General features: G+C 43.1%; 1 protein-coding gene across 2 annotated transcripts in view; it reads right to left on the bottom strand.

Moving 5' to 3' along the window:
- Positions 1–263: 263 nt before the first annotated feature.
- The window catches only part of Enox1 (ecto-NOX disulfide-thiol exchanger 1), a 218,783-nt gene continuing 202,823 nt past the window's right edge, over positions 264–16,223 (bottom strand). For both annotated transcript variants that reach the window (XM_051160858.1, XM_051160859.1), the window contains exon 14: positions 264–633. In XM_051160858.1, the coding sequence (XP_051016815.1) occupies positions 502–633 (132 nt within the window). In that variant the 3' untranslated portion in view covers positions 264–501. The remainder of the gene's footprint in view (positions 634–16,223) is intronic.

Raw genomic sequence — 16,223 nt, 5'->3', positions numbered from 1 at the left:
GGTATGATTTTTTTCCCCCACTGTAAAATCACTTTTTTTGTTGTTGTTGTTGTTGTATTAGTTTTTTTTTTGTTTGCTTCTTTTATTAACTAAAACAGAAAGACCTCCAAGAAAATGTCACTTAATGTTTTCAACTATACATTACATATACAACTCTGTAGCCTGACAACTGCCATTGCGACACCGCCATTCTCTCTAAGCGCTTGCTCGGTGCTCTACGCTGCAACAAGACCCTATTTTGAGATTTTGTGGTCACTGACTGTGGAATCACTGCTTGGTATTCATAGGGACGAGTCTGTTATAGTACAAGGCTTTGCCTAGTTTAAGGAACTGGTACACGATTACATTTCCACGCACAAGAAAACGCCACAGATGTCACGGAACAAGGCTTTGGTGGCTCCCCACAGGTCCCATGTTGGCTGACACCAATCCTCCTCCTCCTACATAGTACGGCCTGGGCCGGCTTCAGACGGTTTTGTTTCCAGCTTTCTCGGCTGTCAGCTAGGTCGTTTTAATTCCTTCAAAGGCACACAGCTTCCATCTCTTTTCCAATGTTGCTCCCACGCCGGTAAATTCCTGTTTGAACATGCGCGGCAGCCTCATCAGAAGCATTTCAATTTCGCTGGCAGATATCTGTGAGGAAGAAAGAGAAGTCAATTTTGGGAAAGGAGCCCACCTGAAAACTAGAGATGGACAGACCTCTCTCCCGCTTCCCATGGAGACATTTAGTTTTCCTCTTGGCTGTCAGGCAGGAGGGAGAAGTGCTGCTCTAGACTGCCCTGTGTGTGAGCGGTTGGCAGGATGGGTGTGGGATGAGGGACTAGGCGGGTCTGGGCTTGCCCTTCCCCTGGATAGGGCAATGCCTCACGGGTAGAGTTTGTCTTAACAGCCTTCCCTGACACCAAAGGCTCAGTGCAAATTCCCCACCAGTGCTGTATTCAGCCTTACCTGCCTAGGGCAGAAACTTTGTGTAGCTCACCAGGAGCAGAGGCCCCAAGGTTGGATTTCTTGCCATCCAACTCCTTTCTCTTAGAGATGATAAAGATTAAGGAATGAAGACTAAATCTCAAACTTACAGCAGTGAAAACTCTTTATTATTATTATTATTATTATTATTATTATTATTATTATTATTATTATTATTATTATTTTATTCACTTTATATCCTGGTCATAGCCCCTCCCTTCCTTTCCTCTCCCCCTCCCCTATTCCTTGGAAAAGAGGAGAGTCCCCTATGCCCAGCTCATCAACTGGCATCAGGACTGAGTTAATCTTCTTCCTCTGTGGCCTGGCAAGGCAGTTGTGAGTGCAAACTTGTACAACTACTCTGGCACTTTCTCAGAAAACTGGGAATAGCACTACCTCAAGACCCAGCTATACCACTCCTAGTCCACCATACAACAATGACATTAGCTCAACTATGCTCACAGCAGCTTTATTTGTAATAGCTAGAAGCTGGAAACAACCTAAGTGTCCCTCAACCAAAGAATGGATAAAGCTGTGGCACATTTACACAATGGAATACTACTCAGCCATTAAAAACAAGGACATCACGAAAATTTCAGGCAAATGGACGGAACTAGGAAAGATCATCCCGATTGAGGTAACCTAGACCCAGAAAGACACACATGATATGTACTCACTTATAAGTGGATTTTTAGCCATTTAGTACAGGACACGCATACTACAATGCAAAGACCCAAAGAAGATAAGTAACAAGGAGGTCCCAAGAGAAAGATGCTTACATCTCACTCAGAAGGGGAAACAAAATAGACAGAGGTAATGGTTGGAGAGAGGGAGCAAAGTAAAAGAGGGAGCACAAAGAGAAATAAGGGTAGGGATGAGACCTGGGGAGCGAAAAACCTTGATACCTAGTCTTTAAAAAAAAAAAGTCACAATGTCTGGATAGATATTTTAGTTCAAAAATTTCCTTAGATTTTCTTTTTTAAAAAACAGGAACTTCAAATATTTCATTAAAAAACCAGGAACTTCTTACATTAATAATTCACTTGTTCTTCATTTAAAACAAAATTAACTTTGATCTTTTCTATACTGCCACTATTCTTGTTTTCCTCCTAGCCTGGGCATATTACAGGAGCCTGGGCATATTACAGGGGCCATATTACAACATGGCTACCTTGGGAGCTGATATCTGTCTGAAGCCCCCAACTGCTATTGTTAGGAGCTAAATGAACCCTACAATTAGTCTCTTCAAGCCTTGGCGAATGGGAGTCACAATAAAAAAATGGTGCCAAAGCTGCTGGCTTAGCATAGGTTTGGGCACATAGAAATGCTCCACGAAGCAGAGTGACGGTCATTTTCCATGGTGTAACTGCCATGAAGAGATCGGTGTAGCGTCTACACCTTCCCACTTAACACTATTAGGATTGCCTTTTTGGTTTGTCTGTTAAGAGAAAAATTAACTGTATTTAACATTCACGTGGAGGATATTCCATAGATACCCAATATTCCTAGACCTACAGTATGCAATTTTAGTTAAAAGAAGCATCCCTGATAGGTAAAATAGATGATGTCTTTTTAAAATTTTAATTTGATTCGTACGCATTCGTATGCATTAGTATGTACGTGTATGCATGTGTGCGTGTAGATGCCAGAGGAGGGTGTCTGATCTTAGAGCTTGAGCTATAGGAGTTGGGAGCCACCTGATTTGGGTACTGGAAACTGAACTCTCATCTTCTGGAAAAGGAATAAGTACTCTTAACCATCAAGCCATTTCTCTGCCCCCTAATACAGTGTATTCTGGTGTGTGTGTGTGTGTGTGTGTGTGTGTGTGTGTGTGTGTGTGTGAATAATCTGAAATCTGAACGCACTGTACCATAAAACCATGTTAGGAGGATCATTAGCTTCCCGAGTCAACCCACAAACAGTTACTGAGCAGATTGTGAAAGTTTTCATCGTGATCTTGCAAAGTGTCCCCTCTTTCCATGGGGTCCCGTAAGAGCGTCTTCCCCCACATCCTCATTTCTGTCCACGCTATCAAGGACAGAGCTTGGGAAAGACCTGTGCGTGTGGGCTGGGCCTGGATGCCGACCTGTTTTATATGCCTGCCCTTCAGCTGGGATAGCCAGCCAGGCAAGAAGGGCAGCGCAGTGAAACACTGAGTGTCTGGGCTCCCGCTAAGACACTGGGCTCCAGCTTCTCTGGAGACCTTGGGTTAGCGGTCTGGGAATGTATCCCAGAAAACCTATGTTTTAAGAAGCTCCCCCAAGCAATCCTTGTGAGAGGGTCCATATGGGTTAAGAATCAAGGTTTCAGTCAGACAGTCGTGGCTTCAACTCTGAGCTAAGCCTCAAGCAGCGTGGTCTTGGGCTTTAATACCCGGGATGTTCAGTTCCTCTGCGTGTAATAGAAACAAGCCCCGCCCCCTGGAGTTGCACAAGCAATTTCCCTTCTTGTCTTTCTGTCTGTATACAGTATACAGATAGTCAGCAATGCTAGTATCAAAAGTTTTGTGGCAGAAGGGTCAAAGGTCACATGAGAAGCATACAGGAAGTGGGCAGTCAAACTTAGTCGATGTTAGGCCCAGGAGTCATTTTCTTGCTTAACTGACACCTAAAAGCATGAAGGCTGTACACGTTAGAGTAATCTGTGCTGTTTTTATAGATATGCAGATCACATGATGTTTAAATCAGGCCAAGTATATCTACCTCTTCACAGTGATTTCTTTTTCCTTAAAACAAAGAAACAGACACTCCACATGTTTTCTGTGTGTAAATGTTTGCCTGCTTTAAGTCTGGGCACTATGTGTCATGCAGTACCCATAGAGGCCAGAAGAGGGCATCAGTCCTCTGGAACTGGAGCCACAGATGGCTGCAGCCACCATGTGGGTGCTGGGAATTGGGCCTAGGTCCTCTTGACTGCTGACCCAGCCCTGGCCATTTCATTCCAGTAGACGTTCTACACCATTTTTCCTAAGTTCATGCAGGAGACAGTTTCTTTATGCTTTATGAGGCCAGGTTGTGCCTTGACAAGCTCTTTTTTTCCCCCATTCTAAATCTTTTTTCCTTACTTCACACAAAAGACAGCCCTGAGAGTCCATGTTGCCCTTCACAAACTCCTTTCTTTCACTTGTGAAAAGTTATGCCAGTCAAACCTGGGCATTACTCTTGGGATGAGCTGTCTCCCCCCAGATCAAGTAGCGGTGGCCGTGGTCCTGAGGACAGCAGAGGGGGTTAGTGAGAAGCTAGTGTCCACGGGGTAACTGTTCCATCCCTGGCAGACACAGGAAAAAGCCACAGGAAGGAGGGAAACAGCGACGTCTCTAGGGAAGTACAAGTGTCTGAAGATCTGGAGGCTGTGGGGCTGAGGCAGCAAGTGCGCATGCGTAGCCACCTCGCAGCTGGCTGGGAAGGTCTAACAGCGACTGAGCCAGCTTTTTAAAAGCAAAAACAAATGAACAACAAAGTGAAACAAATCCAAAAACCAAAAGGACCCAAAGCTCAGAGGTTACAAGCTCTGGCTGTTCTTCCTAAGGTCCTGAGTTCAATTCCCAGCAACCAAGGGGTGGTTTATAGTCATCTATAATGAGATCTGGTGCCCTCTTCTGGCATGCAGGTATACTGTATGCATAATAAATAAAAATAAAACTTAAAAAAGAAAAAGAAAAACACCAAACAGCAATAACAACAACAACAAAAAAATCAGCACAATGTTCTAATGACACGACACTCTCATGAGATAGGGAAGCATTTACAAACATGGACACTGAGGGATCAGGTAACTTGAGCAGGGTGAGGGGCAGTGAGTGTGAGGCTGGCTTGGGTCTAGGCTCTGCCCAGCGTATCTCTGTGTAGCCTTGTCTGTCCTGGAACCCGTTGGAGTGCCATGTTCTTATCAGGAGGCTGCGTGGAGAGGATTAATAACAGCCTTCTGGTCATGCCTCTGGACTCATGGGGCAGTGTCGGAGGTGAGTGGGTGTGTGAAGGAGGGCTGGGCTTTGGGGTGGTAGATATTGGTAGAGTGATGTCCATGCCAGCAACCAAGCTCATCATGCACACTTGCACACATACACACTCATAGCCAAAGCAACAGAACAGGATGAGCAGCACTCACTTTAATGTACTCATCTCTTTGGACCTGTTTTTAAAATCACAAGACTAGGGAATTCACTGGGAAGAAACTTACCAAGCACTGCAGGCCTGCTCTGACAGTGCAGGGTTCTTGTGTTAGTGTGAGTTTTAGGATGAACCATCCACAATACCTGTCTGCTGGGCTGTGGCACAGAGCTCAGACTGAGGCAGCTTTTGTGCACTTTTGAGCAGAATAATAATGGCAACGGCAAGCAAATTTCAGTAGCATTTACTATGTGCTTTTTTTTGTATGTATGTATGTATGTATGTATGTATGACATAATACATACATACATATGTGCTCAAAAGCCATTGTGCATGAGACAATGAGAGGACATCTTTACATCATCATCTGTTCTCTCCTCCAACTTTTATGAGGGTCCAAGGGATTGAACTCAAGACATCAAGCTAGCACAGTAAGCATCTTTACCCACTGTACCGTCTTACAGGGCTTCATGTTCAATTCACACACATACACACACACACACACACACACACACACACACACACACACACACACCAGACAATTGAACTGAGGTGAGAAGTTGTTAGATGAGTGACCCCAGGAATACTGGAACTGAGTTTTAAAGTCCCTGAGCTTCTCAGGTATAGTGAATGATCATTTCTGCTCTAGTGTCAGCCAAGAGCGGGGTACTGCCATGACGATAGGGCGAGCACCGCACTTCAGATGACACCCTAGCCCGCATATCTACATAGTGGGGGGCTCTCAGCTAATCCTAGAAGCCCTCCTAAAGGCAGTCGCCATGCACACCAGGGGAAGATGGTGAGAAGCTGCTTTTGGGCCTTTCCCATCCCCTGCTGCTTTTCTGGTGCTGTGCACTTTTTACCTTCACTATCTCCTATCGCCAAAGCAGTTTTGCTTTACGAGCTTTTTTATTTGCCTCATCTTCCTTACTAGTTGCCACTGCTTGTCATTTTCCTCTCACAATATCCCTTCCCACCTGTATGCTCACCTACGACTTCTCCCCCTTCCCTCCCCCAGACACAGGGTTCCCCTGTGTAGCTTTGTCTGTCCTGGAACCCATTATGTAGACCAGGCTGGCCTCGAACTCACAGAGACCCTCCTGCCTCTGCCTCCTGAGTGCTGGGATTAAAGATGTGTGCCTAATACTTATTCCTTCAGAAGGAACTGAACCATGATGAGTTTTATGAAAGGAAACAGATGAAAAGAGTCCATAATAACCCAGGGCTTGTGTGCTGTTGACAACTGCAGAAGAAGCACGTGAGACCTGCTGCCTTTGTTTCCTGTGCTGCTGGCTCTAGCCCAAGCCCACGGCAGTGTCCTTGCCAGGCCTGTACCTAGCGAGTCAGTGGTGTGATGGGCCTGTCTGTCCCATCCTGCCAGGTAAGGGGGGGGGGGGGCGAATGGCTGGGGCACTGAAAAGACGCCAGCACAGGCTGTGCCACAGCTGGAGAGCCAGCGAGGCCAAGTGCAAAGCCATATTTTCTTCCACAGGATTCACTGGCTTTTGACCTGTTAGAGCATGTGCGAATCATGTTCGTTCCTGCTTCTCTGGCAAAGGGGTGGAATCCACAAATATAGATGCCACAGGTTAAGTGGTCCCTGTAGATAAGGGAGGAAGAAAAGTAAAAAAGGAGGATTTGAAAGAAATAAAGGGAGGAAATTAGAAGAAGAAGGAAGAAGGAAATAAAAGGAAGAAATTAGAGATGAGGAAAAGATTTTTTTTTTAAAGGGGAGAATTAAGAGGAGGGGAGGACTTAAAGGAAGGGATGAGGGGCCCCATTGGCTCACATGTAGCAGAGGGAAGCTTGCGACCAGAGCTGGCCTCAGGCTGCTCTCGCAGGTTCTGTGCGTCTCTGACCACCACAATCTCATCCTGCCTGATCTGGTACTTTACTCATTCAAGTCTGAATTTCAAGTTATTTAATACAGTTTTTTGTTTTGTTTTTTTGTTTGGGAGGGGGCTGTTGCTAGGAATTGAAGCCAGGATCTTGTCCATGTGAGTCACGTTCTTTCTCTCCACCCATCCCCTCTCTCTCTGGGTCTGTCTCTGTCTCTTTCTCTTATACATACACATACATGTATACATACACACACACACATGTATATATATATACACACACATGTATATACACACACATGTATATATACACACACATGTATATATACATACACACATGTATATATATACACACACACATGTATATACACACACATGTATACACACACACATGTATATATACATACACACACATGTATATACACACACATGTATATATACACACACATGTATATATACATACACACATGTATATATACACACACACATGTATATACACACACATGTATACACACACATGTATATATACATACACACACATGTATATATACACACACACATGTATATATACATACACACATGTATATATACATACACACATGTATACACACACATGTATACATACACACACATGTATACACACATGTATATATATACACACATGTATATATATACACACATGTATATATACACACATGTATATATACATACACACACATGTATATACACACACATGTATATATACACACACACACATGTATATATACATACACACATGTATATACGCACACATGTATACATACACACACATGTATACACACACATGTATATATATACACACATGTATATACACACACATGTATATACACACACATGTATATATACACACACATGTATATATACACACACACATGTATATATACATACACACATGTATATACACACACATGTATATATACATACACACACATGTATATATACACACACACACATGTATATATACATACACACACAGACACACATGTATGCCTCTGTCTCCCTCTCTGGGTCTCCTCCTCCCTGGTCTCCCCTTCTGCCTGTGAGGTCTCTCTCAGATGTCTGCTGTGCGCTGGCCATCTGTCCTGCCCCTCTCTGGACCAGAGGCCTACCCTGGGCATTGTGTAGGCCTCGCTGCTTCCCTCACTGTGAATGAGCACATTCCTTTTTGTCCTTTTCTTGCAGTCAAGTGTTGAATCTATTCCCCTCTGTAGGTGCTACAATACCTAAAAAGCACATTCATTATAGTCTGTCTAAGCAATCGTTCATTAATGCTCGGTGACAGCTGGCTGCTAACACCAGCATATATATCATGGTGACGATTATTCATGTGGGAAATTTAAATATACCGCTAGGAACACTTTACCCACCTTCACCATCCGCCAACAGCCCAGGAAAGAAGACTGAGCCATTCAGGCAAAGTCAGAATCTCCTGGTAACTGAAAAGATGTTGAAAAATGTCATGTGCAGAGAAGTGTTTTAAAGTGCAGATGATTTTTCCTTGGTGGGAAATGCTCACCTACCTGTGATTGGGTGTTTGGTCACATGGGCAGGTCTGCCTGCATCCGGCAGTGTCTGTTGCCAGGTCATACTGGGGCTTTTGTTTTGAAATCAGTCTTTCAACTATAGGAGCTTTGGGTAGAGGCTGCAGATTGTGTGGAGTAGGGCAGGGCAGCCTGCCACATACACAGAGGACTGAATTACAGTCCTTAAAAGATGTGAATTTGCCAGGTGTGGTGGCATGCCTTTAATCCCAGCACTTGGGAGTCAGAGGCAGGCTGATCTTTGCGAGTTTGAGGTCATCTTGGTCTATCTATTTGGTCTATAGGGAGTTATGGGCCAGTCAGAGCTGGGACCATATCTCAAAACAAGACACATACATACATGTAAATTGTATATGTGTGTGTGTGTGCAAATTACGCTTTTACAGGGGTCACCGAAGACCACTAGAAAACACAGATACTTACATTACAATTCATAACAGTAGCAAAATCACAGTTATGGAGTAGCAACAAAATGATTTTATGGTTGGCGGTCACCACAACATGAGGAGCTGCATCAAAGGGTCTCAGCGTTAGGAAGGTTGAGAGCCACTGCTCTACACTATATGAGCACTGCAAGGAGCAAAGGCAGGCAGGAGGCCATCAGCTGCCACAGCCCCACTCCAGTGTCTGCACGGACCGAGGCTCAACATCAGTGGAAGGGTGGGGCTGCTCAGCTCACAGCTGGGATTCCATTCCAAGGTGAATGAAACCTTGGGCAAAATGGTGCTGTCTGTTTTGAAGACTCAGCAAAGCCTCCTAAAGCCCTTGCCCTGTCTCTCTGAAAGGCCCATTCTGATTGACTCACATTGCTAATGGAAGACAGGTGGGCGAATGAGAGTGAGTAGCTGGGAAGAAGCCAAGAAGGGGGGAAAAGCAAAACGCAAATGTCATTATCAGGAACACGAATAATATTTAAGTGGAAAATGGCCTCTTATTGGGCTACATGGTTTTAGGAGCCATGAACAATTTACATGCCCAGCATAATTTGAATTAATTCCTGCCTCCCTTCCATTCCCAATCACTCTGATTCTCAGATGCAGCCTTTGGGGAAATGCTAATAAAAAAAAAAAGTTACATTACAGGGCTGGATCGGGCCTGCTTTTTGTGCTTTTTATCATTGCAGGGGTGAGCAGAATCTAAATGCTGGCTTACGATTGTGCCAGTGGTGATGGTGTCAACTCTCAAGGAAACTGTTGTTCAGAGTGGAAATTTCACAAAGGGTTTTTATTATTAGAAGTAGAAAACTCACTGTGTGGTTGTGGCGGGGTAGACCCATGCTGCCTTAATGTGACAGTGACCGAACCTCTGCATAGGGCCATGACTCCCAGTTCATTCTGATTGACCAGAGGCAGCTGGACCTGGCCGCTGCCTTGGAGACAAACCTTCAGCATCCTCAGGGTGCCTGCAGATCCAGGACTATGAAACCCTGGTAAATACTTAAAGAAGGCAAACCTCTTATTACTTGGCTTTCTTTTTAAAGCCCTGAAGATGGAGGATCCCAGAATTCAATGATAGTTCTCTCCCTGGATGAAAAAGTGCAAATATCCTCATGGTGTCTCTGGGCTAGAAAGAGTATGTGGTCCAGTCCCTGGCCCCCAGCAGTTTTAGAGTCCTTTGTGATATATTTACCTCAGGAATGAGGACAAAACTTGGCAGCACTACTGGGCATGTATTTCCCTGAGGAGATGGAGGACTGTGTGGGCAACAGAAGAAGTGAAGAGAGTCCTGAGTATTTCCTTTCTGAGGGAAAGACATTGTTGTCCTCTACACTAGAATGGCCCTTGGTGTCTTAGGGATTGACTATGGCTCCTCCCACCACTGATAGCAGGCGTCTATGTGGTCCCCACAGCCCTCTCTCATACCTGGCTCTCAGGCAACTGTACTAACATGGCGGGAAGAATGCAATTGTTCTGACCACAGGGGCTGTCTGAGGCAGCCTTGTACTGTTGCCAGGCTGTATGCCAACCCTGAGCATTTTGGGGTGAAGGCAGTCTGAAGAAGGCTCTAGCAGAGGCCTCGCTTTTCTGTCCACAACTGGGGTGGGGGTTACAGTAGAAGGGATCAGAAGGAGAAGCATCCTGTCCCTGGGCATACACAGATGGAGGCTAAGAGGTACCGTTTCTAGTGGGCATTCCTACAGTGTCAGCAGAAAGAGCCTCAGCTCCTCTATTTAAATGGCTCCCATGGCCAGCCACTGCACCTTACGAAACCACTTACTGTTGTCAGGACTGGGTGTGGGCATCCCAGATTGGAGCTGTGGTTCTTGCTTTTGTCTCTCCTCATATAGGGTCTGGGTCTATACCACTGGTCAGAGGGAAACTGCCTAAGACCTTTCATCACTTCTGATGCTACCCAATAAACCTCAGAGTTTGACAGGGGACACTATGATGTGCCCCCTCCAATCTCCATCACACCTGCCTGAACTGCTGTGTGCCCACTCGTATGTAACTGTACTCACTGGAATGCAACTGGCCAAAGTCTTCAAACATAGCCAAAGAACCTCCAAGTAGGCTATTCTAGAGCGCCCAGACAAAAAACCAGAGTCAACGTCCTGTAACACGCATCCCAATGCCGCCATCAGGGAAAGCCTCGTTCTTAGATGGCCCTCCAGAAAAGGAGCATGAGAACTATAGAAAATTCAAATTCTCTAGGAGCATCTTCCAAAGCAACTGAACAGAGTGTCTACTAAAGAGAAACAAAAACTGATTATACGAAAAACAAAACAAAACTCAAAAAATTCAAGACAAATTAAGAAGAAAATGGTCATAAATGACCTACCCAATAACAACCAATAAGATTGGATCCCTGCTAAAATATCCAGTAAGGAGGAAAAGCCCAGGATCGTGTGGGGTCACAACTGAATCTTATAAAACTACTGAGGTACTGATGCCAACTTATTTCGAACTGTTCAAGAACCTAAATCTAAAGCCTTGCCAAACTTGTTCTATGTAGTCAGCATTATCCGGTTACTGAAACCTCACTAGGACACAATGAAGTAGAAAAGTGAAGAAAAATATCCCTGATAATTACTGATGCAAAAATTTTCAACAAAATACTATCAAATTGAATTTAGCAGCACACCCAAAAGATCGGCACCATGATGGTAATGAAGATATTATGCAAAGCAATATGCAAATCAGTAAATGCAATTCATCGCATTCATATAGCAAAGGATAAAATAATCTCAGTAAGTAGAAAACGCATACAATAAAAGTCAACATGCCTTTATATTAAAACTCCTGACTAGATTAGTTATTGTGGTTTAATACAATAAAGGCTATACATGACAAACCCATAGATAGCATCATCCAAAATAGGGAAATGCTGAAAGCATTTATTTAAGATCAGAAACCAGTTAAGTTCAGGAGGTAAACACTAAAATTAGCTTCAGGAAGTCCCTGAAACTGACCAGATTCATGCACTTCCTCCCTCCCCAAGTGTATGTAATCAGTAGGACTGCTGAGAAGTATGTATGTTCAGACCAGCTGAGCTGCCTGGTAAAAAGCCAAGCCCATCAAACTGCATAGAAGTGGCTGAGACCCAAGCAGCCTGGGAAAAGCTCAGGCCAATTGGGGCACCAAAAAGGACACTCTCCAACGGGATTAGCAGCCTGAAAGTCTTCTAGTGTGCTCCAGGTTTTGAGCTTTTCTGAAGGGTCACCCATGCTGTGATGGGCTTTTGTTGATGTAGCTCTCATTGTGTCATTTCTGTTCTGTTCAGTAATGCCTTCTCTCCAAAATCGACCATATAGTAGGTCACAAAGCAAACCCCAACCAATACAAGAAAATTGAATCAAACCATTGTACTTTATCAGATAACTATGGATTAAAGCTGGACTTCAAAAACAGAAATAACAAAAGGCCTACATACTCAGGGAAACTGAACAACTCCCTATTCAATGACCACTGCACCAGGGAAGAAATAAGAAAAAAATTAAAGACTTGCTAAAATTCAATGAAAATGAAGGCACAACATACCCAAAATTATGAGACACAATGAAAGCAGTGCTAAGAGGAAAGTTCATAGTACTAAGTGCCTTCATAAAGAAACTAGAGAGATCCCATGCTAGGAACTTAACAGCACACCTAACACTTTAGAAAAAAAAAGACTCAAACACAACCAAGAAAAGTAGATGGCAAGAAATAATCACACTCAGAGCTGAAATCAATAAATTAGAAAAACAAAGAGAACAAAACAAAGAATCAATGAACCAAGAGCTGGTTCTCTGAGAAAATCAACAAGATAGGTCTTACTTTAAAAGCTTGTATTCCACAAAATTGGAAAATCTAAATTAAACAGATAATTTTCTTGATAGAGTCTACTTACCAAAGTTAAATCAAGATCAGATAAACAAGTGAAATAGTCCTATAACCCCTAAGGAAATACAAGCAGTCATTAAAAGTCTCCCATACAACAACAACAACAACAACGGCCAGGGTCAGATGGTTTCAGCACAGAATTCTACCAGACATTCAAAGAAGAACTAATACCAATACTCCTCAAACTATTGCACAAAATATAAACAGAAGGTACATTGCCAAACTCAGTTTATAAGGACATAGTTACCCTAATACGCAAACTACACAAAAATCCAACAAAGAGAATTTCAGACAAATTACTCTTATGAACATTGATGCAAAAATATTCAACAAAATACTCACAAACCGAATCCCACGTGATCATCTCATTAGATGCTGAAAAAAACTACTGACAAAATCCAACACTCCTTCATGTTAAAAGTCTTGGAAAGATCAAGGATACAAGGCACATACCTAAACACAATAAAGGCAATATATAGCAAGCCTAGAGTCAACATCAAATTAAATGGAGAGAAACTTAAAGCAATTTCACTGAAATCTGGATGAGACAAGGCTACCTACTTTCACTGTATCTCTTTAATATAGTATTTGAGGTCCTAGCCAGAGCAATAAGTCAACTAAAGGACACCTAAAGGGGACACAAATTGGAAAGGAAGAAGTTGAACTATTGAATATTCACAGATGATATGATAGTATACATAAGTGACCATAAATATTTCACCAGAAAACTCCTACAACTGATAAACACCTTCAGCAAAGTGGCTGGATACAAAATTAATTTTAAAAATTAGTATCCTTCCTGTATAGAAAGGACAAATGGGCTGAGAAAGAAATTAGGGAAACAACTCACTCCATAACAGCCACAGATAATAAAAAGTATATTAGTGTAACTCTAACCAAACAAGTCAAAGATCTGTATAATGAGAACTTCAAGTCTCTGAAGAAAGAAATTGAAGAAGATAGCAGAAGATGAAAAGATGTTTCATGTTCATGGGTCAGTACGATTAAGAGTAAAAATGATCATCTTACCAAAAGCAATCTACAGATTCAACGATATTCCCATCAAAATACCAACACAATTTTTTACAGATTTGAAAGAACGATTCTAAAGTTCATATGGAAAAACAAAAAACCAAGGATAGCTAAAACAATCCTGTACAATAAAGAAACGTCTGGAGGTATTTCCATCCCTGATTTCAAGCAATAGTAATAAAAACTGCATGGTAATGGCATAGAAATAGACTGGTTGATCAATGGAATTGAATGGAAAACACAGAAACACACCCTACTGATAGTTGAATTTTGACAAAGGAGCCAAAACCATACAATGGAAAAAAAGGCAGTATCATCAACAAATGGTGCTGGTCTAACTGGATGGCTACATGTAGAAAAATGCAAATAGATCCATATTTATCATCTTGCACAAAACTCAAGTCCAAGTGGATTAAAGACCTCAACCTAGAACCAGATACACTAAATCTATTAGAAGAGAAAGTGAGGAAGAGCCTTGAACTCATTGCCACAAGAGACAACTTCCTGAACAGAACACCAATAGCTCAGGCTGTAAGATCAATTAATAAGTGGGACCTCATGAAATGGAAAAGCTTCTGTAATGAAAAGGACACTGTCTGGTATTCTATAGACTGGAAAAAAATCTTGACCAATCCTACATTTGACAGAGGGGTAATATCCAAAATACATAAAGAACTAAAGAAATTAAATACCAACAAACCAAATAATCCAACTAAAAATGAGGTACAGCGCTTAGCAGAATTCTCAACAAAGGAATCTCAAAGGACAGAGAAGCACGCAAAGAAATGTTCAAAGTCTTTAGTCATCAGGGAAATACAAATTGAAACAACTCTGAGATTCCATCTTACACCTATCTAAGTAGCTAAGATAAAAAACAAGTGACAGTACATGCTGATGAGGATGTGGAGAAAGTGGAAGACTCTCTCATTGCTGGTGGGAGTGCAAACATGTACAACCACTTTGGAAATCAACCTGGAACTTTCTCAGAAAATTGGGAGTACTCTACCTCAAGACCAGCCATACCACTCCTGGGCATATACCCAAAAGATGCTCCACCATACAACAAAGACATTTGCTCAGCTATGTTCATAGCATCCTTGTTTATAATAGCCAGAATCTAGAAACAACCTAAATGTTCCTCAACTGAAGAATGGACAAAGAAATTGTGGTACATTAACACAATGGAATACTACTCCTGTTATTAAAAAACAAGGAAATCATGAAATTTGCAGGCAAATGGATTGAACTAGAAACAATCATCCTGAGTGAGGTAACACAGACCCAGAATGACACACATGGCATGTACTCACAAGTGGATTTTAGCTATATAGTATAGGGTAAACATACTACAATTCAGACTCAAAGAAGATAAGCAACAAAGATAACCCAATGAAGAATGCTTCAATTTCACTCAGAAGTGGAAATAGAATAGACAGCAGAAGTGGTTAAGAGAGGGAAAAAGGAAGGAAAGGGAGCACAGAGAGAAATGAGGGTGGAGGTTCAGACCTTGGAAAAAAGGTAGCAGGAGGACAGAGGGCCTACAGAGAGAAGAGAAACCATGAGCAGAGGCATCTCTGGGACAAGCTGGAGACCTAAGACAGAGTAGGCTTCTGCGAGGATATGGAGATGACTCTAGCTGAGACTCCTGGTAGCAGGAGTCATGGACACTGAAGAGAACACCCTCTAACTAGACAGGACTCCCAGTAAAGGAAGGGGCCACCAACCCACCCACAGAAACTTAGACCCAAAATGTACTCTGCCTACAAGATGTGCAGGAATAAAGACAGAGCAGAGATTGAGGGAACGTCCAACCAATGCCTGGCCTAACCTGAGACCCACCTCACGGGAAAGAGCCAACCCCTGACACTATTAATGATACTCTGCTATGCTTGCAGAAGGGAACCTAGCATAGTTGTCCTCTGAGAGATTCCACCCAGCAGCAGATTGAAACAGATGCTGAGACCCACAGCCAAACATTGGGCAAAGTGTAGGGAGTGTTGTGGAAAAGTGTGTGTGTGTAAGGATAAAATGACCTGGAGGTGATGGGAACTCCACAAGAAGACCAGAAGAGCCAACTAACCAGGACTCAGAGGAGCTTGTGGAGACTGACGCACCCAACCAAAGACCGTCCATGGACTGCACCTAGGCCCTCTACACAGATGTAGCTGATGGACACCTCTGGCTTCACATTGGTCCCCTAGAAAGGGGAGCAGGAGCTGTCTCTGACATGGACTCTACTGCCTGCTTTTTGATAACTTCCTCCTGGCAGGGCTGCCCCGACAGGCCACAGGGGACAATGACACATTAGGTCCTGATGCAACATGATGTGCCTGGGTGGACTGGCGGGTGGGGCTCCCCTTTTCTGAGGTATAGGGGAGG

Source organism: Acomys russatus, chromosome 18 (assembly GCF_903995435.1).
Source record: "Acomys russatus chromosome 18, mAcoRus1.1, whole genome shotgun sequence".
NCBI lineage: Eukaryota > Metazoa > Chordata > Mammalia > Rodentia > Muridae > Acomys > Acomys russatus.
The sequence above is the reverse complement of the archived record's forward strand: the minus strand, read 5'-3'. Positions and strand labels throughout refer to the sequence as shown.